The sequence below is a fragment of the Athene cunicularia genome, assembly GCF_003259725.1.
Source record: "Athene cunicularia isolate RWA chromosome 7 unlocalized genomic scaffold, athCun1 chr7_part1, whole genome shotgun sequence".
NCBI classification, from domain to species: Eukaryota; Metazoa; Chordata; class Aves; order Strigiformes; family Strigidae; genus Athene; species Athene cunicularia.
Window position 1 is genome coordinate 36268221 of NW_020799107.1, and position 24406 is coordinate 36292626.

At 36.1% G+C, this 24406-nt stretch overlaps 1 protein-coding gene across 1 annotated transcript in view; it reads right to left on the reverse strand.

Annotated features, from left to right (window-relative positions):
• Positions 1-24406, reverse strand: part of NEB (nebulin) — a 112202-nt gene that overhangs the window by 24769 nt on the left and 63027 nt on the right. The window contains exons 72-103 of the mRNA XM_026852536.1: positions 24081-24188; positions 23303-23416; positions 22629-22826; positions 21875-21979; positions 21060-21164; positions 20656-20763; positions 20272-20379; positions 19251-19358; positions 18520-18624; positions 18324-18428; positions 18062-18160; positions 17733-17843; positions 17458-17562; positions 16656-16760; positions 16137-16241; positions 14902-15006; positions 14486-14590; positions 13862-13966; positions 13308-13412; positions 11783-11887; positions 9048-9152; positions 8762-8869; positions 7445-7549; positions 6694-6798; positions 6461-6565; positions 5807-5911; positions 5592-5702; positions 4997-5107; positions 4436-4537; positions 4213-4311; positions 365-475; positions 112-216 (exon numbers count right to left, since the gene is read on the reverse strand). Of these exons, the coding sequence (XP_026708337.1) occupies positions 112-216; positions 365-475; positions 4213-4311; positions 4436-4537; positions 4997-5107; positions 5592-5702; positions 5807-5911; positions 6461-6565; positions 6694-6798; positions 7445-7549; positions 8762-8869; positions 9048-9152; positions 11783-11887; positions 13308-13412; positions 13862-13966; positions 14486-14590; positions 14902-15006; positions 16137-16241; positions 16656-16760; positions 17458-17562; positions 17733-17843; positions 18062-18160; positions 18324-18428; positions 18520-18624; positions 19251-19358; positions 20272-20379; positions 20656-20763; positions 21060-21164; positions 21875-21979; positions 22629-22826; positions 23303-23416; positions 24081-24188 (3486 nt within the window). The remainder of the gene's footprint in view (positions 1-111; positions 217-364; positions 476-4212; positions 4312-4435; positions 4538-4996; positions 5108-5591; positions 5703-5806; positions 5912-6460; positions 6566-6693; positions 6799-7444; positions 7550-8761; positions 8870-9047; positions 9153-11782; positions 11888-13307; positions 13413-13861; positions 13967-14485; positions 14591-14901; positions 15007-16136; positions 16242-16655; positions 16761-17457; positions 17563-17732; positions 17844-18061; positions 18161-18323; positions 18429-18519; positions 18625-19250; positions 19359-20271; positions 20380-20655; positions 20764-21059; positions 21165-21874; positions 21980-22628; positions 22827-23302; positions 23417-24080; positions 24189-24406) is intronic.

Below are 24406 nucleotides of genomic sequence, written 5' to 3' on the forward strand. Positions count from 1 at the left end.
ACAATTACAGAGAGAGTAATTGTTGCAGAAATAGTTAGCAAAGATCAATTCAGAACGGAACCAATAGCAATGGAAACATCAAATGGATCTGGGGTTAGTTAATGATCTTACAGCACTGGCGAGCTGGCTTGTACTCAGGACGTGGTTCATGATCAGCGATTCCGACATGTCTGTGACAGGCTTGTGAAGTTTCTTTAAATCTGCTTTGTATTTCACCTGCAGGGAAGAAAGGATAAACAACGTCAGAAAGGGAGACTGCTAATAAAACCTACGGTGTTGCATGTATTAATAACATAAAGGAGGTCTTTGTTAAAGAAATCTGAAACTTTTCATTTCCTCAGGAGGAAACGGTAAGTAAACATACCTCACTAGCCATGTTGTGAGCATCTTTCATGGTCTTGTAGATTTTAGCTTCCTTTAAATCATACTTCGGCTTTTTACCCATCTCTTTGGAAAAATTCTCCTTGTATTTCACCTAAATTAAGAAAGAACCAGGTATTACAACTGTTCTTGAGTACTCACTTGTTTGGCTGCAGAAGGCAAAGAGACCCTGTTTCAATGCTGACAGTAAGAACAACAACAACAATGTAGTAGCTTGAAGGCATCCACTGGAATAGAGGCTATTTTAAAGATGACCTGACATGGGAAAAAAAAAAAAATTTACAAAATACCACTTGCAATTTCTCATTCAGTGCACAGGTTGCATCTCCTCATTGTAAAAAGACATCGTCAAGAGAATTATGACACAGCTGAATTCTGACCCCTGGAGATGAACAATTTTTTACTTGATGGGAACTGTGCAGAGAGAAAAGATACCCTATTTCACAAAGAGAATGACACAAGTATAAAGAGTATTTAGAAGAACTTTTTACGTGCTTCTTGGAGAAATAAGAGCTTGAAAAACTACCTCAAGACATACAAGCACCAAAAACGGGAATACATTAAATACTTTTATATATATTGCGTTCTGTATAAATCACAGATGAAGAAGAATGCTAATGGTCACAAACAGAACAGTGATACAATTAATTACTAGGAATTAGATTATGCAGAAGGTTTAGTAACACTTCCAAACCACATTAGCATCAGCAAGATAAACCATAATAACCCAGCAGACCTAGGCTGGAGGCCCAGAAATGTGAACAGGAATGACAGTTTTGGTAATGACCTAAATAAGGGCAAGTCCTTCATTCGTCATGACTTGTCCCATCCCAGGGCTGCAGGAGCCACTAAAGGCTAATTCCTCACTATTTCTTGTAAACCTACAAAAGGGATGGTTCCGTTAGGAATATTTTGGGTTTATTACTTTGATATCAGAGATGCATAAAATTGTTTCAGAAGAGTTACTGAAGAGTGCAAGAAAAACTCAAAGTATTAAGTTCTGGTTTATCTAAATGGATCCCAGAGTTAGTACGTACACTTCTCACCATTACAGTAAATATCAGTAGAAAAATTCTGAGGATTTGTCATGTCTTCCCTGTAGTAGTATTCTGCCTACTCTAGAAAAAAAGTGAGGCAATATTTCTTTCTGTTTACCAATCCACATTTCCTTGGAGATATGTTATATTAAATACTAAAATGACTCCATCCCTGGTCTAAAGAACAAGAACTGAACGACCATCATCAGTCTTTCTGAAAGAATTTATCTTGTTCAAGACCAAGATAATACTTACAAAAAAGCATGCAGAAAATACAGGAATCTGGCTGATGAGGAAAAAGGATTAATGGTTCTTCAGGAAAAAAAACCCTGATCTCCCAAGCAATATTTATGTGAAAATTGAAATGAAAGAAAAAAGTACTGAAGAACTGATAACTAAGTTGAGGAACAGCTGACCCATGCTAGAGGGTTGGGTTTTTTTTTCCACAGTTACAGAAACAAACAAATAATTTTATATTAGTAAAAAAAGAAAGATGAATGAATGCAGAATTAAATCACATTCCACAACTGCATTTTACACTTTGAACTCATTGTCATATTCTTGTCCATATAGCACTACATGGTTCATGCATGGTTCACTGCAAAATATGCCAACATTCAGATTAAACACACAGGGAAACAGGCAAATCCACAACTTATATAGCTGCTGTAAGCAAACAAAGACTATTAATATTTTTGACATAAAGGCATCAGTATTGGTTCTGACCTCTCAAAAATTAAAACCAAGCAGAAGTATACCAGAATCCGTTACATTTCGCAGGCTATGCAGCATATAATCAAGATCAGACCATCATGCCAAAGAGTTAACTTTTTTTAAGCCCAGAAGAAACATTACTGAAAAAATCGATGCAAACAAGCATGCCAAACAGGCAGATGAAATCCAACTAAAAAAAGGCAAATGGATAAACAAACAGGACATAAAGAAGTTTATTAGAAGAAACGCCTAAGAGACAAATTAAAGTTAAAGATTATGCCAATTATTCTTTGCTCTCTTACTGCCTCTATAATAGTTACTGTTTTCTCAGAGCTAAAATAATCTCATCAAAGCATGTAAGACTAAGAGGAGAACTGGCCAGCACTGTAGCAAAAGGATGGAGAAGGAGGATCTCATTATCACTGAATGGGAATAAATATAATTTCTTCTTTATTCTTGTAGTTCAGTTTAAGATCCTTGGTTCTACTGAAAAGATTCTTGGTCTTCCTGACACACACAGTGGCTGACATTCAAACATGCGACGGGTACGTGCAGCAGTTTTGGCTAGACATGTAAAAAACATAATTCCCCTTTTCTGCATTTGGAAATACATGTGTAAAACTGCAATGGCACAGATCTGTCTGCTGCCACTTCAATAGCTGCTGTGCTGCCATCGTTCTTCTACTTCCCAAAGGTTTTGAGATGGCAAGAAATAGAAGAAAACTACAGGGTACACTTCTCAGATGCTCTGGGGCTGATTCAGTCATATGCTGTGCTTCCATTATGCCATTCCAGCACCACAGAAACAGAATAGTTTAAATGAAGTTTAAATGAAGTTTGAATAGTTAAAATGAAGTCCTGGTGTGAATGTTAAGAATATGTTATGACTGTTCATTGAAAACTACCAGCACCTTTGTTTGGGTTTGTCATACACATGTATTTCCAATTTTTGCACAGTTTCAGGAAAACCAACTCAAGCGTGTATGTTTGTTTTTAGGGGTTTTGGGTGAACAATGCAAGTTTTCCCATTGCATGAGTGCATCAGGTACTTCCATTAAAAACACTGGAAGTTCCAAAACCATTATAAAAGGCATAGTAATGTTTCAAGCTTCATGTGGTGTTTCTGAAACAGACAAATTCCCCTCCCCAGAATTCCCATGCACTGCCTTTCCAGAGGAAAAAAAAAAAGAAGGTCACATCAGCTCACAGTTTTTGCTACATTCAACACCTTTGACACAAGAAGATCCAGTGCAGCTGGTGCATCATAAACCCTTTAACAGCTTGGAATTGTAAGATGATACGCAAGCAAGAGACAGATGCATAAAAATGGCATTCCCAGATGTGTCACTTAAAATTATCTTACATGACTACTTAGCATATTAGCTTTCTTAAAGGTTCTCATCCATGGGGTATCATAAGATGCAGCTCCATGCCCTCTCATATGACGTTTGAGGTATTCTGCCTACAATGCGTAGCAAGAAAGCAAGATCAGAAATGCAGACAATTACAGGATTAAAGCATGAAGTGCTGAGAAAGAACCAAGTTGAACTGAGGTCCTGGTGGAAAAAATTGTCATAGAAAATAGCAAGTATGTGCTTCAAACTGATCAGAGAACGTAACCATTGTATAAAAGTAAGCAAGCTTCTATTAATATGACATTAACTTCAAACCAGAAGATTCTTTTAAAGGCACAAAGGAGAAAGAAAGTGGCTGAAAGAAACTGAATGTCCACCTCATAAAGGATGGATAATAAGAGTCAGGTAAAAGGCTGCTTCTTTTAAAGCCAGTACTCAGAAATCTAAAAAAAGAGAACATGGCTAATATTAGCCTTAGTGGTTAGAAGATCTTGACACACTATCATTTTAAGGAGATCTCAACTACTGGCATTTAGTAAGTAAGTAGAAAAGTTTATTTAACAAAGAAATACCTTGCTTCGGGATTTAATTTCTATTTGAACATGCTCCTTTTAAAATATTCCCATATTTTCTCATCTAGAAACAGTTATAATATTAGTCTATAAGTTAATAGCATATCTCTTTTCTCTCACTGCTTCAAAGTTTCACCAACTTTTTAATATTACCTGGCTGGTTAGTTTGGACACCTCCTTTGCTAGTTCAATATCTGGACGTCCCAGCATGGTTACACCAATGCCAGCTTCTCCACGTTTTTTGTATTCAATCTTACAAAGAAAAAAAAAAAAGTATAGTTTAGTAGTGATGGCTTCCCTTTTAATTATTTTACTGATGCTATTTTTAATAGTAAAATTACTGCTAAAGAATTATACAGAAGATTTAAACACTTACATCACTAATTAACTTGGCAGCTTGAGTTGCTTTCTTAATATCTGGTCGATCTGCTATAGGTGTGTAGTGGAGCTTTGATTTGGCATCTTTCTTGTATTCAATCTAATCCGTGATGATAGACAGGGAAGAAAATTAATGAGGTTTGTTCATGAGGCATATACCTAATAATAACAACACAGCAATGTTGCTGGGAAAGCGTATGGTGTTTTTTCAAAAATAATTTCACAAGGAATAGATTTGGGAATCCGTTTTTGCAAAAGTTGTCTACAAATAAAGAAATAAGCATTTGAAATTGTCTGTATTGGAATGAAAAAAAAAAAAAGAAAAAGTATTAATCTGATTTGACCTAGATTATTTTAAATCCTACCACGTGATTAAGTAGAAATATGATTTCAAAGAAATCCTTCATTTCAGTGCAATTTAACATTTGTCTTTGAGAATTACACCTGAACAAGGAGGCTGGGATGAAATTCAGAAATATGTGAACTTTTGCTTTTGCCAGCTGACTTTGAATTTGCTTAAACAAGCTACCTAATTCATAAAAAGACAAGACAAACTTACTGTACTCTGTTTTTTAGCAACTTCCATGGCATGTTTCACTTCAGGAGGCTCCAGCATGATAGAATAATTAGACTTGCCTTTCTCCTTCACGAACTTCTTTTTATAGTTTGTCTGTTAAGAGCAAAAAGGGCCATGTGTGATTTTTTAATTTCACATAGAGGTAAATGCTACTGAAGCTTGGAAATAAGATCACTAGAAACTGTTAAGACAGATAAAATGCAGTCTCCTCAGTCTCAGAACGTATGGTTTCCAGCTTGTTTGTCATAATTTGCACTTTAGATTACAAAAGCTTGCTATTGGGAGATACTGATTTGTGTTCAAATTGTGATCTATCAAAAATAAAATCAGAATTAAGGGCACCTGTGAGCACTCCAGTCACTTTCCTAAAGAGTATTTCAACAGATTCCTGACAAAATGTGTGTTAGCTCTCTGTTAAGGTCTCATTCTGGTAAGAATGAATCTTTTCTGACTCCTTGGGTATTTTTCAATGAGATTCTAAATGTGTTGCATGTGTTCTAAAGCATGCAACAGTCTAATCAGTTATAGGCAGCAGGTAATAATCTCACTGTAAAATGATATCACACTAGCTACTTACTTCACTGACATTCTTGGTCACCTCTTTCACATGAGCAGTGTCTCGTGTCTCTGGCAGGGTTGTATAAGACCCATGTGGAAGCTGCTTCTTGCTATGTTCTTTGTATTTGTTCTAAAAGCACAGAATAAAAGTAGGTGAAAATCAGCAGTGTAAGCCCCATCCCCAGATTAAAAGAATGAACCTTAAAATGAACAAATAACTCTCTGATGTTTTACCTCAGATACAAGAGAGCTGACATTCTTAGCCAGGAGGATCTGAGGTGTATCCGGAACAACATGGTACGTTCCTCGAGCTTTGTTGTGCTTCTCTTTGTATTTTATCTAGCAGGAAGAAAAGATATCTTTTTAAGCAATTTAAAAAGAAATTACTATAGTTGTACCTGCTTGTTAGGGCAAAAGTTTGCAGAAAAGCCCATATTTTGATGTTTTCCAAGATAAATTAATTCCAGTCTACATATTTCTATAGGTCTGACTTGGAATTTTATTAATATAGTGAATATTCATAGATTGTTAGCAATTAAAGATATTCTGTGTTATGCACAAGTTATACCTGCAGCTTTTTTTCATTGTTTTCTCCAGATAATATTTTAATTTCAATACCGGGCATGAAGAGAGGTATGAAAAGTCTAGGGTGTTCAGGCAATGTTAACCTTGAGTATTTATTTAATCCACTAACTAGGCCAGTGACATTTACAAGACCAAATTTATTCAGATTTTGGCAATTTGTTAATGAAATGAACAAGACAAATCAAATAATGAAGTGAGACTGAGAACAACTTTTCAAAGCTGCATTTTTAATCCAATCACATTTCCATTAGTCTATGTACTAAGTTCTAGTAGAACAAAAAAAGTGAGTGTTTAAGTACTTACATCACTCGCCAAGATGGCATTATTTAAGGCCAATACTGTGTTTTTATCATCTGTGACAGAGAGTTTGCATCCCTTTAGGAATTCCCGGTCCAGTTTGTATTCATACTGCAGGAAGAAAAAAATAAAAAGATAGAAGAAGAGAGTCTCAAATCTTCTACGCTTTTTAAAAATTTTTCTTCTGACCATATGAGATGGGGGGAAAGGGAGTAATCAGTCTGTTCTGATTTTCTTACATCACTCTGTTGCAGAGACGACTTGGCTGCTTGAATAAAGTCAGGCCTATCAGCAATCCAGTGCCAATGAGCCTTGGCTGCTTCATATTTTTTCTTATAATCCAGCTGTTTATAGTGAAACAAGAAAACAAGAAGTTAATTGGAAGTTGTGTATTTCACACATGACATTCATAGAAATGCAAATTCTCTTTTGGTCTGTACCAGTTAAAGAGAGAAGAGGTAAGAAAGTGCATCTATATTAGAATAGGGCTTTCCTCTGAATCCTGTACAATCTAGTGGGAGTCCCTTGACTCTAGTTTTTCCACTACTAGGTGGAGAAAAGAATATGAATGACTGAAAATATGTCATGACTTTGAAGAAGGTGATTGATTTCAGTTCCTTGCCTACTGAAGTGGATGTCAGACCACCAATAAGAGAAAATACAGGAGAGCTTCCCATGAAGCGCTTGTTTTGTCTACAAGAACATCACAGATGATATTCAGGGACAGTTATGTGTGTCTCAGGAAAACAGAGGGGGACTAGAAGGACAAGTAGATGTGTGACATACAAGGATCTCAAGGACAACTTGCAAGAGTGAGTACTTTAGGATGAAATAAATTAAAATATAATTTATTCAAGCAGTATAAGAGTTAGAAGCAATGTCCAAGCTCAAAAAAATTTAACAGAACTGAAAATAATTTCTCACAGTCTCCAATCCCAGTGACAAACACCATCCATAATAAAATTAAAGTGTTAATAAAACTGAACTCACGTTGCTGTTTAGCTTGTAAGCATGCCTTGGAGTCTTAATATGAACTGAATCCGCTATGACATTGCAGTGAGATTTATTCCTCTCATACACTTCTTTGTATTTCAGCTAAAGAAAAACGAACATAAAAAATTTTTACAAAGATAATATCATCATCAACAAGAAAAGCATCAAAATATGAAAAACACAGTATTAACAATTGCTCCTGTCAAGATAAAATCTTAACAGAAGAAAACTAAATTGAATCAGTACAACTCGGTATCACCCATCTGCCTGAAAAAAGGGTCCTCTTCAGCAGCAGTCCTCTTTAGATAGAAAATGTAGCAGGTATAACTCACCATGAAGCACAGACTAAGATTTAACAAACTCTGCACATCAGCAGTAATTCTGCCTGTTTCTAGTTTTTTGCACCTAATAGAAATGCTTGAAAGAAACATCGTCTGACAGGCCACATGCACAGCTGTCTGAAAATGCCTTTATAGAATCTGAAATTCAGTGCTCAGTCTGATACGGAAAAAATGTATTTCAATTCACAGATTGCTTTTAAACATCTTTGTCTCTTAATGATCCACATTAGCATCTGGATAATATGGTTGGTTTTTCCCCCTAGATTTACTCATTGTATAGATAAGCCACGTAGCATCTGAATGACTTTCACGGTACTATACTGCGTTATAGAAGTGCTAGTATTCTCATTTTATTTATGGATATCTAAAGAACAACAGACAGAAAGCCTAGGGGAAGAAGAGGAGTTAGGACCAGGACTACCAAATCCTATGATATTATTCTATCCACTTCATATTCCTTTCTCTCTCTCCTTTTTAGCCTTCCATTGCCCCATAATCAAAACACATATTTTAGATCAGAATATTTACCTTACATATTCACAATATCCATAGAAAAAAAAGCCCCAACACAGTAATGTATTAAGTACCTTATTCAAGGCTCCACAAAAGCCACTAGTCAATAGGGGAAGGAACCCAGAAAAAACCTCCCCAAACCTATGCTTTAATTAAATACCAGTTCCATCTCACAGCTTTTATTACTAATGAGGGTTGCTCTACCCCAGAAAAAACGTTCCAAGAGCTACAGAAGAACGCTACACAAAACGGCTTCCTGAATACCTTCATACTCTATTAATAGTGTTTTTTGAAAAAGCATTAAGTACACAGGGAGTTTTACATTCAAACAAAACCAAAATGCTCTAACAAGAAGCTATTTTTTAATGACAGTGGTACATTTGAGTTAAATGTATTGCATCTCAAAGTAAAAAGTTAATTATGTGTCTTTTTGATACCACAAACAGGCTGATTTACTTACATCACTTATTCTGTCCTTGACCTTGCGCACATGCAATAACATCGGTGTGTCATGGATTGTGGTGTAGCCTCTAGGCTTTGCCTTGTTATATTCCAACTTGTAAATAATCTGAAGATACAAATCGTAGAATATATTATTTCTTGGCATTCTTGGTGTCAATTAGAAAAAAATCAAGATGAGAACCATTTTACACTGGACTGCTGGAAATGCCATATTGTTAATTATCATACTCCCAAGGTCAGGATTCAGACAAGGAATGTGCTTCAAAGAGAGTGACCACACTTACATCACTAATCTGTTTGTTGACTTTTGTAGTCCTTAAGTGTTCTGGAGTATCCACAATCGTAGTATACTTGTCCTTCTTCTTTTCATACTCCTTTTTATATTCAACCTGGTGATTGGGAAAGAGTTTGTGTAACATACACTAAGACAAAACATCTTCAGGAGCTATGTTTATATTCACACGTAAAATTGGCTTTGGTGGAAGGATTTTGCTATGAAAGCTAAATGAGCTAAATTTTGCAAACCCATTATTTGCCTGAGACGATGCCCATCTATTTGCGTGATTAATTTTACATTTATTTCACTGAGTGTAAAAGCTTCACTTCTATGCTAAATCTCCAAGACCGAGCTAAAAAAAATGATCTCAGCAGATTAGGGACTTCTCAAATTCATAAGTGGATGATGTCTCATTTTTAAATATTCATCGAATTAAGAGAAACATAGAAGATCATTACACAGCAGAAGAAAAAAACAGCCAGTGAATACAACATAATGCCAGCCCATTTTAAAGGCTTTGATGGCAGAATTTGTATCTTAATAATTTATTTTTTAAATATCATCTTGCCCTTCTTAGGACTCTAAAGCTGTTTTCACAGAATTCAGCGAGAACAGACTGTACACCAAGAATGATAACTCATTGTAGACAAGCCTGAGGGCAGGTGGAAGAGGTTAGAACACACTTTTAAAAAAGAACTTTCATGCTGTATCTTGTATGAGGAAATAAAAACATGCTTTTGAAACAAGACTATGACAGACAAAACATAAATTTATACACAAGCAACAAATCATAACATGAAGTCAACTCAGGTGACCATGTGGGTTAGGCAGAGTGCTTTTTCTTCAGACTCAAACTTACCTTCAAGGAGTTTGTAATGAGATAATAGAAATCCACAGAAAAAATGAACAAAAATAAAATCTAAATAAAGACCTTTAGTACCCTATTACTGAAGAGTTTTATTAACTGTAACTAATAGTAACAAAGAAGAATGCCCCTCTCCCTCTCATGTAATAGTTTTTTCTGCTGTTGCATTTCCAGTTTATAATTTAAATGTTACCTGGCTGTATCAGGAATCATTTTTGCCACTGAAAAGAGTAAAGTTACTGCTAGCAACGGTGATTTCAGTGCAGAAATAAATATGTATCAGTTATTTAATAAGCCACATTTTCACCCAACTGGTACAACCAAAATATATATATGTTGGAATCCAGAAGGTAGACTATGGAAAATAAATTTTTCACAATAATATCAGAGTCATTATGAGATGTCTTTTACATCATCAGAAATATAAATGTGTTAGGCTCTTTGTTCTGCATGAACAAATATATGAATCATACTTACTTCCTACTTTCTGATTCTTACTAGAACTGGCAAAAGGAACGAGTATTTTTTTTCACAATGTATTATATGACTGCAGGAGGACTGCCTTGCTAGCCTTGCTTAAGCAGTGAAAGAAATAGATAAAAACATGATTTACTACAGATCTGTGCACCTATACCATTTCTAAGAGCACTCACGAATGAGACATGACTGTTCTGTGTCTCAGCACAATCTGACACCATTCTCTGGCAGAGTGGGAGATACACATTGTAATCCACTCACAAATTACTCCATCATGTGCATAGTGAATTAAGGGACTTGTGTTATGAGTGGTGGTCAGCCCAAGAAATGGTGGCAGAATGAGGATTTGGTTAGGAAGAAATCAGGAAGAACTAATATACAGTGTCTTAGATATGGAAAATCACTCTTTATGTGAAAGTATGTAAAATACTATATAGAAGTAAACATAAGACTTGTAATGAAAGGAGAAAAGGAGGCAAGATCATCCTGAGCTGAGTGAAGTCAAAGTTACAGTAAATATTTGTTTCAGATACTCTGTTTTCAAAAATATTTTCTCATAGCTAGCATTAAGCACCTTGACAAAACTCTGGAGTCTGACATCCACAGAAATGTAGAGAACTCCCAATCATTAAATATTAGAAGTCCAAGCAGCTGAATTTATCTAATGTGTCCTACAGCAGCAGTTCTTCCTATTACTTGGCTCCATAAGTATGTGTTGTAGAGCGCTGTCAGCATACCTGGCCTCAGAATTTCATTACATCCATGTTGCAGGAGCATCTTGGCAAAGGATTTATATTTTTTCTGTTCATGCAAATGGCAACAAAGCACAGAAAAGCTTTGTGAACACCACAACAACACAGCTCTAGATCCCAGACACTCTGAGTGTGGAGAGATTTAGGTGTGTACTATATGTATTCATTCAGATGGGCATACAACCTACATCTATATAATTAAATGTCAAGAGTATATATTAAAAGATTTGCATACTATCCCATTATGGAAATTGCAAAAATATTTTTTGGGAGACAGGAGTAAATTATAGATTAAGGTGAGGGCACTCAAAAGTTATATATGTCACTGTTGTTTGAGTAATGAGTAAGAAGATAATGTATGTAAAGAGAGGTAATAAAAAAATAAATGCATGATAAAACATGCATTTTTTAAAACCTCTCCAATGACTTCAAGAGGCATTTAGATTTCTGATGTCAGTTGATGCACACTATATGAAAGTACATACAGCAGAGATTAGCTCACTCAGAAAATCCTAATTCTAAACTAAACCGTCACATCATCACAGGTGAAACCTGTGATACCACCAGCTACAGACACTCCACACAGACAGAGCAGCTATGAGAGAAGCAGACACTTTCTGTCAGCACCAGCCCGTGCTCCTACAGTACCTGACTGCTCAGAACAGTCCCCCACTTGGCCAGGAGGTTCCGAGGATCATCCACAATAACGCTGTACTTGTCTTTGAGCTTCTCATAGGCAGCTTTATATAACTTCTGCTCAGAAAAGCATAATACAGTGTAATAAATCAAAAGGAGTGAAGACACAAATAGATCATAGTTCTAACCATTGAAATCTCTTTACATGGACTATTACAAGGCTGGGATTGAAGTTCATATCCAAAAGAGAAAAATGTATTAAAAAAACACCACCAGAAAATATTTCCAAACAGTAAATGCATTTCTCAATTTCCACTGGAAGGCCTAATCTACAATTTAAAGATGCCTATATTCTATCCCTGCCAGTCTTCAATAAGCCATTTTATAACTTACTTTCTTCATGAAAAGTAAATGCAGAAGCAACTTGGTATGAAACTAGATTCTTGATTTGAATTACAAAGAGTACACAATAAGATGCAAGGGTAAAATACAACTTTATATTATCTCCAGACATTTTGTAAGTAAAAACTCCAATCCCTCATCACAAAAAACCATCCTTTACATCAAAGATGACATTTAGACAAGTTCATTTCAAGATATGTAGTCTCTGTTTCTAAAATTTTACTAATTTATTTTTCTCATATTAAGTTTTCCCTTATTTGCTCTACCAGACTAGGAGAAGACTGAATACGAACAATCTCCCATAACAAATTCTGGTTCACTGCTTATCAAATTGAGTACGAAATTATAGTGATGGTACTGGAATGGTATCTCTTGTGAAACAGGTTTTTTTACCTAGAAGAGATAATACTGACAGGTAAACAAGGTAACATAATGTCTGGTGAAAAAGAACAAAATACCAAGATGCAAGAGTCTAAATGTATGCCGCTTTAATGAAAAGCTTCAGAGTCTGGTGTTGTGTGCCAGCTCTAAACTGATGAGAATTACCTAGAGCCCTGTGCTTTTCAATGGGTTTTGTCCTGTGGGTGTACAGCACCACTCCTAGAAACTCCATTGGGGATTTTAATCTTAAACCTGGGGCCATTCATTAACTCCATTTGCTACTATGTTGTGTTTATTGTTTCTTCAGCACTGCAGGAAAAAGTAAGAAAAAGTAGGTAGTAGAGTGGGAGAATTCAAGGCAAAAATATCTGAAATGAAACAGAGCTGTGGTAGCTTTGGACATATTTCCTAACACTGATGAAGCTGGGGTTTTTTTTTCAATGTTTCAGGAAAGCAATTGTGATTCACATGACCATCGACAGTCAGTGTTACTAAGCAAGCAGCATTACTAAAGTTAGCATTTATCTATCAGTCCGCAATGGAGAAGTTTCTTTGCAGTGACAAAGTAATGGAAAAGGGGTCAGGATTTCACTTTTTAGGTACTGTAAACCTGCCCTGTCCTAATGCTCAGACAGACAATAAGAACAACCCTGTCTTGCATGATTTTAGTCTGACCTTAAGACATCTTTACACCTGAATATATTATACACTTACCACTTCAGTATGAGACTCTACAGAAATCTTTAACACTTACCCCATCCACCAGCTGAGTTGCATATTTAAAGTGCTTGTTAATTGGAGAGTCAGCTACATACTTAAAATGAGACTTAGTCTTCTCAAATATCTCCTTGTATTTACACTGGAGAAAAAAAAAAACACAACAAAAAACATGCCAGTGTTAATCCAAAGAAGGGTAAGGCAATGAAAACATATTATTTGAGAAACATTCTGCAGCAAAACCATGGTAGAATTATTGCCTATGTTCATTTAACATATCATCAAACAAAAAATAGTTTGCAGGATGGAAATATCACATCAAGAAAAAACAGAAATTTCATATCTTTAAAGCTAGACTTAAGACACTAGAAAAATTTCTACAGAGCTGATAGCTTTGCAAGGAACAGAAGGGCTAAATAAAATACCATTTTGCCTCTCTTTTATAGTAAGAACAGAAAGTTTATTAAGTTCTACCATGAGTTATTAATATCAATGTCTAGGTCAGAATTGGATAATGCTGTGAAAAATTTGTCTACAATAAAAGCAAACATCAAAAAAACATTTAGCAACAATTCAGACTGTTTTACTTACCCCACTGTAGAGCACCTTATTCTTCTCTGCCAGAACAAAACTTGGAGTATCCCACACATAGCAGCCAGTGCCTTTGAGCCATGATAAGTCTTCCTTGTATTTAACCTTTAGAAAAGAAGTAAAAGGAATCTGTTTTAAGCAGCACCAAGCGGTAGCTGATCAATGCTGAAATGGCACCTTAACACAAGGTTTAGCAAACAGAGCTACATCTATTATTACTCCATAAAATAAGTTATGGTTACTCATACTTCTCTGATAGACTCAGATTATTCATACATATAATCTATCATTAGCTACTGGAGTTCTTGTGTAAAATAAAAAAACATACATTCTTGTACCATTAAGGGGTTATTGTATGGGTAAAATTAAAAGGTTGTTACAGTGTTAACAACTTAAGCAAATGCAGCTGAAATGAATCAAGACGGTTCTGTCGATTTCAAAAGAAGGGCTGCAATTTTAGCCACCTGATTTGCTTTGTCATTTCACAGATCCGCCAGGTGAAGTGTAAATCACTTGAAAAAATCTCAGCTGCCTTCCCTTTCTCAAGGAATAAAATTTGGTTTTAATTTTGGAAACCCACTTAGAACTTTCAGCTTCTCACATCCAGGAACTATCTGAACTCACATCACTGACAGCATCCGTGACCGCGCGATGATGGAAATGCTCTGGACGGTCCGGGATCGATCTCCAGATTCCTAGCTGGCTCATATAATTTTCCTTATATTTCACCTACAAAGAAAGTTGAAGCATGAAGTAAACCAATCTGAGAACAGAACACTCTAGACCATGCAGTTTCAAGACATTCCTTTCTCTGAAACATCAGAACTAAACCAGTGGAAATAAGATTAACTTGCATTCACCTTTGTAATAAAGGCAATCAAATCTATAATATTCCAGAGAAGGAAAGCAGCTAATATTAATAGTGCTGATCATATCTTTCTCATTATTTGACACACTTAAATAGAACAATATCATAAATGGCATATTCTAAGTTATTAAATAACATTCACTAGTTAGGAATGAAAATGTTGTATACATACACTGCTAATGTCATCGGTGACCTTTCGATGATAGACAATATCCAAAGCATCTTTCACTGTGTGGTATTTGCCCTTAGTGTTCTCAAAGGTTTCTTTGTAGCGCAACTGGGAAGAAAAATAACATATAAATAATATATATATCTGTCAGGAATTGTTTTAGTTAAATTTCCTACCTCTTAGGAAGGACATTCAGGGATATGTTGCTGTCCAACATCCTCATGTAAGCCCTGAGGAGTTTTAAGAGGCTGCAATTGGCTACAATCAATTGCAATTTGACTGAGACTTATGGTGAAAATTAGAAAGAAAAGGAGTTGGTTTATCTAAGGCACCATTTCATCCTATTCACTTCCAGACTGAAGGCTGAGGGAAAAACATCTGTATATCACAGGACAACTTTCTAGAACAATGAAAGTACTGCTTTGGGCATAAAAAAACACTACTTATCCCTTCTTCCATGTCCTGATCTAAAGAAAGGAGAGAGATCATTTCAGCCTTTCTCCAAAGACTTTCTCAGAGGAAAAATTCAGATGTGCAAAAGAACTGGGATGCTCATTTGCAGTATTTAAACATCAGTCTAAAGAGAGACTAATCACTAGAAGAAAACACCAGCCCAGCACAAATCCTTCCAGGATACAGTGTGCAGTCTGAAATATACAGCAAAGATCTCCTGAACGAGTGGAGTACTCTTAGCCTTTGCCTTAAATCACAAATCACTATTCCATGTTTGAAGGAAAAATCAGTTCCACCTTAATAACCTTACGTGCAGCAGTTCAGATAATTTTTCCCTCTAAACTTCTAGATTAAAAAATGAGCACATTCTCAGTGATGTGCAAGTTTAATTCTAACACAAAACTGAGCTGAAAATATCTGATAAAAGGTATTCTACTCTGGCTCCAGCTTCAATCATTTCACTACAGTCTGCACTATCTGGAGATTTCACGTGTAAGCAAATTAATTTAAATCTATTTTTCCTTTGTTGTAAGACCACTCTTCAGTGCAATGGAAAATGAATTACTATAAATGAAAAAAAAGCATTACAGTGACATCAAGCAAAAACTGAAGAATCTCTATATAATATCAAATGGAAATGTACATGCCAATGGGGTGACCTAGTTTATGACCCACACTGAGATATTCTGTGCTTTGCATGCTTGTTCCCCCTCGATCCTTCTTCTGTTTTTTTTCATAAAGAAACCAAGAAAAATCAGCAGTGAAAGCGTTCAAAGAATACATACGTCACTGGCATTCAGGTACGCTCTCTTGGCTCTGATCAAGACTGGTGTGTCAGGGACAGGCGTGTATTTGTCCTTCATCTTCTCATACTGGGTTTTATACTTTTTCTAGGAGAGACAGCAAAAGGGAAAAGTTATACCTTTAATCTTAGGAGCACTTGCTAATTCGGTGTTATTTCAATGCCCACACTAAGTGTATAAAGTCTTTCTTGCAAAGTGCTTCTGTCAAAACTTTGGGAAACAAGCTCAGCTCTTTCTAGGTCTTCCTGGTCTTGCAGCTAATGTTCCTTCACGTTCTGCAAACAAGCACTTGGGTATTTGATAAAATACTAAAACGTATTAAAAAAAAAGTGTACTCTTTTTACTACAACTTATAAAGGAAATGCAGAACTTAAGCATAAGAGACAGAAAAATAAATGAAGGATAAACAGATTTAAGCCTTGAAACTATCACTAAAATTAGAAATAAAGCTTCTAAACAGTTCAGCATAGTGGTACCAAACAAAAAACCCAAATATCTTACCTCACTGACCATGTCCTTTACGTGCCTAGCATGTGTAAAAGCTGGAGTCTGGCCACCAGCATGATGATGTGGTCTCTCTTTTGTGGCAAGTTCCACATACAAGTACTGCAGCAAGAAGAAAATAATTTTTAAAAACCCAAACATTTCAAGTTTTAATTTATTTCTCTGAAAAATGACTGTAAATTCACAGTGTAGATATAACCACACAATATAACCCAGGAAATAATGATGTGCCCCTTCCTCTTCCATGCTGTCTCAGTTCATACTCTTGATATTCTGTAACTGCCAACAACATGCTCACAAACCAAGAACTCAGATGCATGTGATATTGAAGGTCTCTCTGCCCTACATCCAGCCCTAGCTTTAAAAAAACCCATCCATAAGGTCTGTTTTTATCTGTAGAGAGTATCTTCATTTTGTTCTGCAAATTTAAAAATTCCACAAAATTTGTAGCTAATAACTCAGATAAAGAAATGATGATGAATAAAGGTAGATGGATAAATATATTTATTCCCCTGATGAAGTCAGAGTTTCAGAGAATCTGAACTGAATTCAGAGAATTCAGAGAACTGTATTAGGGTCCAGTGCCTTATTTCAGATGGACAAAGCTCAACATGTCCATTACACAGTCATGGTCCACACGAGAATTCATAACCACTTAAAAATGAGCAACAGTCACTTTTAACATCCTCTCTAAGAATTCTACATTGCTTTGAAATGGCCTGGAAAGATTATGCTGTACTTTAACAGCATTTTAAGAGGAATCCCCTAATTATTTCTTTTATCAATACAAATTTTTCACCTGGCTCTGTATTTTTTGTCCTTGCTTGGCTCTTAAGAAGTCAGGCGTATCAAGGATGGAAGTGTATTTTGTCTTCAGCTCCTTGCCTGCAGCTCTGTAAACCAGCTGGAAAAAGACGGGTCCATTAATTATTTCTTCTGTTACATATGTTCATTTAGCAGCTGAACAATCACAGCTTTGCCATTATAACATCTCATGTATTTCAGAAAAAACAGCGAGAGGGTCAGAGCTTAACTCTAGCTAATAAAGATGTGCAAAAATAATACAGAACTTACTTCACTCAAATGGGTTTTTAGTTCCTGAACTGCCCTGTATCCAGGAGTATCTAATACCACATTGTATTTAGGCCACATCTTCTTTGCAGTATCAGTGTATATATAATTAGACTGGAAAAAGAAAAGCAGTATTACTTAGGAAGCTTTCATTATTCCTGGTGGTAAAGACAATTTTACAGTGTAACCTAACAGTGCTTGGAAACAACTAACTAGCTGCACGGCAAGAAATTCTATCCTACGTCTTTACTCATTTTCATATACTTAAAAGCATGTAAATAAATCAATCATTGTAATACATGGTTCTCGGGGGGAAAAAAAAAAAATCTTACCCAAAGCTTCCTCAGGTGACGAGCACGGACCATATCAGGAGTATCATACAGGAAACAACCCAAGCCCCTCAACCACTTCAGATCCTCTTTGTATTTATTCTATGAGGCAATTAGAAAAACAAAAATAAAAAGTTAAATTTTGGGCTGATTTCATTAATCAGTACCTAAACACAGTGACAAAGCATTTATCTATTACAGAATAGAATGCAAATGATAGAAGTCAAATTCCACTTTCAGTATAAAAGTATTAGAAGCTGCTTACATCACTTGTGATGTCCCCAACATAGCGGCAGTGCAACACCTGGGGAGTGTAGGGCAAGGAAATCAAGTGTCCCTGCATCTTAAACAGATCTGACTTGTAGATCAGCTGAAAGACAAAGAAAAAATAGCATTTCACATATTTGGTCATGCTGAATATTCTAAATCTCTGCTGGATTTTAGGTTAGAAAGACACATACATCGCTGACAGCTTCCTGTGTTGCTCTGACTTGACGGATTTCTGGTGTGTCTGGTGTGGTATGAATCTTGTCCTTATACTTGTGGTACGTTGCCCGATACAACCTCTGCATCAAAGGAGACAGCATTCTACATGTTAAAAACTTAAGCAAGCAGTTTGGCAGGGTGCAAATACTTCTCTTTTAAGGGCAGTTCTTTTGCTAGGTACTGCATAACTACCAGAGAAAAGGGAGCAAACACACTGTTTTCTAACCAGGCAAAAATTCTCCCCAATTGTTTTTGATAGCAGCATCTCTAATACACGGAGAGTCTGAGAGTCTAATTCTACAAATATGTATGTTTAATTTTTGTCTTATTAAAGCTAATGATCGAAGAAGTGAGTACATATATATAAAACCTAAAGCTATTGAGACCCAATGTCATACAGATAGAATAATTTCTATGCAACTTTAATCAAATAGCAGCAGATTGGTTAATAAAATCAGGCTGCAATTGATTTTATATTATGGGAACAGCTTTACAGGATTACAGAAAGTTAGTGGTATCAAGAACCTTACAAAGCCATTCAGCCCATCTCTGGATCAATGATCCCCTGCTTATTTCTGATGGATATTTCAATAAACTGCTCTTAAATGCCTCAAAGAACAGGAACCTTCCCAGTCAATGTACGCTCATTATTCATATTTTGGGCACTACCTATAGAACTGAAAGCAAATACATGTATTTACTGTACCTCATTGATGGCTTGATTCACTTTCTTCACATTTTCAAACGTAACATCTTTAGGTCCCAGAGTATAGCCTTTAGCTTTCATGTGTTCATAGGCTTCTTTATATTTCAGCTATAAAGTAGAAAAAGGAACGAAAACATACAGAAACCAAATCTGACTGTGATTCTACTTAGACCGCAGGTCTGACAGGAATTAAGTAGTACATTAATGTAGTACAGAGAGCCAGGTATTTCGAGATAAACAAGCAAGACGCAACTATATCAGAATTAAATATGCTACACATCATTATTTTTACCATGATCATGTGGCCCAAGACTAATAATGTTTTAAATTTCTCTTGCATCTCTAATAAGGTATTTGCATTTGCCTGAGGAAATCTGTATTTTGATAGTAATTGCTTCAGATAATTATAGGGTTTGGTAACATTTCAATTCTGTTAAGGCAAACATTATTAATGATGGGGCTTGAGCGCTCTAATAAGATCTAATTGCCCTGACTAGCCACATCTGGGATGTCAGGCCTTGCCTGAGCTGTGTTACACAGTAAGAACATTTGCCTTCAGCCCTGTCTCCTCATCTCCTGGGTGGACACTGGTCCTGTGTTATCAGTAGCTTGTCTCCAGCTCTGTCTCCTGGATTCACCTAGGGCCTATGTTGTAGGCAGCCTGTCTCCAATCTCTGCTCCGTTTCCCACAGCTCCCGACTGGATCCCCCGGACAGGCCTTGGCCCTGGCTCCTCACCTTGTCTGGGACTGTTGATGCAACTGCTATCAGCACCCTGCTCTGCCCACCCCATCCAGGTGCAGCGGGAGCTCACCCCAGCTGAGGAGGTTAGTGCCTACATCGCAGTCACCCTCAGTCCCCAGCTCAGGTATCCACACGGAATTACCCTGCTCTTGTTGCTCTCTGAGAAGCAATCTCCTGTCTGAGGAATAACTGTCTCAAACATTTATGTGCTCATACAGGATGGGCATCAAATATTCCCTTGCAACTCCTGTTGTAGAAGGATTTAGTAGATGACTTACGTCGCTGCCAATGTACTGGACGTGTTTAGCGTGCTGAAAGCCAGGGGTATCTGTGGGGAGGCTGTAGCCAGTAGGCAGAGCATTCACACCAGCCCAGCGATACAAATTCTGCAAGAGAAGAGAGAGAATTTGTGACAACCGTGTGTAATATTTGAGAGTATTCATTAGCTGCATAGGAAATATCTTCATTGCAATTGGCAAAAGACTTCTCCCATGTCTGCATTTTAATGTGTATTTGTAGCTTAAACGAGGACATTTTCCCACTTTCATTTTAGAGCCGTGAAATCTAGCTTCTTTATCTGAAAATCTGAGGACAGATCCTAATTTTTTTAAAATTTGCTCTTTGACTATCAAACTCTGCGGACCCAGAAGTTTTACACTTACTTCACTCTGTATTTTGTTCGCGTGATATGCCCGCTCCAAATCTACCGTTTTATCAGTAGGAATCACTTTGCCTTTAACATTGTGTATATATTCACCACGATAGACAGCCTGAGAAAAAAGAAAAATTAATTAGAGGAAGGTCATAATTGTGCTGTTCTCTCACAGTATGTATTGCTTACATACATAAAGGAATTTCTCCTAAAAAACTGGATGACAGTTTTTTGGATTTAGGCAATTAAGGATTTTACCAACTGTGTTCTCTTACTTTAATAAAGGCATAAGCAATGAGTTGTAGATAACCAGCAATGATTAAATGATTAGCTGATATCAAAAGTCACATTTCTAGAACTTGTAAGGTAATGGCATATGCAATACTGGGGATGTAGGGTGATACAAACACTTACTTCACTTGAATTCAAGCCACTGAGGACATTTTGGACATAGACAGGAGTGTCCATGACCACAGTGTAGTTGCTCTTCATTTGTTCTGCCTTAGATTTGTACTTAATCTGCAGAGAGAAATTCAAGAGCTCTAATTAGTAAGGCTAGTCATTGTTAATTTAATTTATTTACTAGATTTACTATTTATTTCATTACTGAACTATTCTATTACTGAACCAGCATTTAAACAGAAATCATATTGAAATTAGGGCTGAAAGAATCAACGTAGCACATTACTAGATAAGGACAGCTGACAAGTTTTATCAAGGAATATCAGGAAATGTCATTCACAGAATAGACATATGTACCATATGATAAATATCTAACATACTTCTGATATAGGATTTAGCAAGGGACATGCATTCTCAAAAACCACAATGGTGATTCTCCCATTTTAATGGCTTAATCCCAAACTAAGGATCTGTCATAAGATCTTCAGAGGAGAAAAATCTTAAAATCAACATCAAAAGAATATTTTTTAATATGACTTTTGCATCATTTCTACTTTACTTCAAGGGTTTTGAATAAAGAGTTACTATTTTAAGTGCTTTTCTGAGAAGACAAGTATTTAAACATATGCTTAAAGCTTTCCAGAGTGGGATGTAACCTGACAACATCTACTTCTGGAGCGTCAAAGCTTAAGTAACGATATACGGTTATTTAATGAGCAACACTTCAGTAGAGAAGGATATACAATATTTTCTGGGATCTATCCGGAATAAAGATAACAAATCTTTAGCAAAAAAAATTAAGAAGTAAACCCAGCGTAACCACTCACATCACTGCGAAGATCGTAGGCATGTTTGGCATGGAGAATTTCAGGCGTGTCCCAAACAAAGCAGCCAATGCCCTTCAGCCAGTTAAGATCATCCTTGTATATCACCTAAGGTATCAGAGCAAAGCAGCAATCTGTAAGACTTCCACTAGGATCTAACCCCTTATCACTAAAATCAGTCTGAAACATAACTATCAAAAGATGGCAAGTAAGGTTTCCAGTATTTTGACTTCTTTTGGTTTGAGGAAATCAAAACAATTCCTTTTGGAATTTAAATAATTTTTCTTCATTGCTTCAGTTTGGCCCATAAATAAAAAAAGTCAAGGATTAAAAATAACTACTTGCATATCCTACTGGGCAATGATTTACTGATAGATCACCAGCCTCTATGCAAGGCAAGTGCGTAGATGTCTTGCACCACCAGGATTTTCTCAAACTTCCAAAGTTTCCACACCTTATGCAATGAAATAATAAAGGATGATTTATAGACAGGGATGGCTGAACTGGTTAAAGCTTTAATATTATGACCCAGTGCCTACAATGGAATTGTGCACATTAAGCCACATCTCAACTACACAATTGCCAAGTGTTATGAAAAAATGATACAGGTGATGTTCAGCACTGCATAATGCAATGGATTCCAGGGGTAACTTCAGAGTGCTCCAACTAAATTTTTGTGAAATCATTTCTGCTCACAGAGACTAAATGCAAGAATCTTTTTAAAGGTGAGCCACGAACAGATGATTTGTGAACTTACATCGCTGACTTGATCTGTGACTTTTCGAACGTGGGCATTCATTTGAAGATCTGGCAGACAGATCCATTCATGGAGATGCGTGCGGTAATCAATTTCAGTGATTTTCTTCTGTGCATCCTTAGCAGAAATTATGTCTACCATGTCTGGAATAATGTGGATTTTGGCTTTGTTCTTTTCATAGACTTCCCTGTACAGACGCTGCAGAGTGAAAGCAGTACATTAATAATGCTGACAAACAGTCTGAAGGATCAGTGTTGATAAATTTGAAGTAAAACTATTGATATTTTCATGGAAAGTGCAATCACCTTAGTTATGACTAAAATTCACATCTTGCCTGCTCTAAAAATAATTTGCAGAACCTTAACAAGGATGGTAAAACGTGTTTTGTCAAATTTTCATTATACACACGTGTTAAAGCAGGTAGACTATGTAGGGCTTCATTTTATACATAAAGATATTACAGCAAAGATTTAGCTATGCAGGCAATTTAACAGTTAGGTTGCAAGCTTGAAAAGACATTCGTAGGTATATTATAGAATTTAGCAAATACTGAACACTGCCAAAGGCATGTGGAAGTGTGATATCTGAATGAAGGCACGTGGATTCTCTGAGCAGCCTCTTCTGAGATACTTATGGTTTTATCAGGAAAACACACATCAGAAAACACCACTTACATCAATATTAAGCTTTCCAACTCTAAGGCACCTTGCTGTATTGGGGTCATCCTCAACACCTCTGGGCAGTGTGTACAGTGCTTTAAACTTGTCATATTCTTCTCGGTATTTTACCTAAGCAGATGCAAAGAAAGGCAACAAATAACTGACTCCAATGAGTCAATTGTATTTTTGGAACAAAAATCACCAGTAAGCAAAATCTTGAGTTGAGTCCAACAAGCAGAGAAAGAGTTTAAAGGAGAATCTTGTTTTTCTACTTTATTTTAAATGGCGAAGAAAGCACATCATAACTATCATGTTGTAAAAATAACAACAGCTAACTAGAAAACTTTAAAATAGATGTAAAGTAAGTAATTTAAAAGAAAGATCTGGAGCAATAAAGAAAGATATCCATGAGGAGAGTGGTTTCTCATAAGCCTCAGGTTCAGTAAAGATTATGTTTTTTGATACTTGGTAAAGCATTTTTTTTTAAAGTAATTTGGTGTTTTTCTGACCTGTATGCTTACACAATTTAGACTAACAAAAAAACATAACCAGAAATTTTCAAGAAACAGTTTCTGTAAGATGTGACATTTTTTCTGTGAAAACAAGCAGCAAAGGACTGTCTGTTACCCAAATTATTACCACAGAAAACTGATTGTCTACAAGATATATATCTAATTAAAAATAGAAGATAATTTTAAAAAACCCTTTTTTGTACCTATTGTATATGCAAGGGATGAAGGATTTAATTGCTAGAATTGATGATTTGATTAAAAGAAGTATTTTATTTACTTACAATACTAGCATTATGCTTCAGTTCTTTTGCACGTGCTAGGGATACGGCATCAGAGGGCATTATATAGCCAGTAGCTTTCACTTTTTCCCAGGCTTTCTTGTAGATATTCTACAGGGAAACAGAAAGTCTCTGTGAGTAGAAAAATAATTCTCCTGGGTAAAAACCAACGACAAACAGAAATCAAAAGCCCTTATGTTTCAATTTATATGCTGTAAGTATTACTTAATTCCAAGAGGCTGTACAACAGTTTAGTCCTGACAGTGTACATAAAGGGTGACACAAAAAAGCTTTCTAACCAAGTTCATTCTCATAAAAGGTCTTAATTT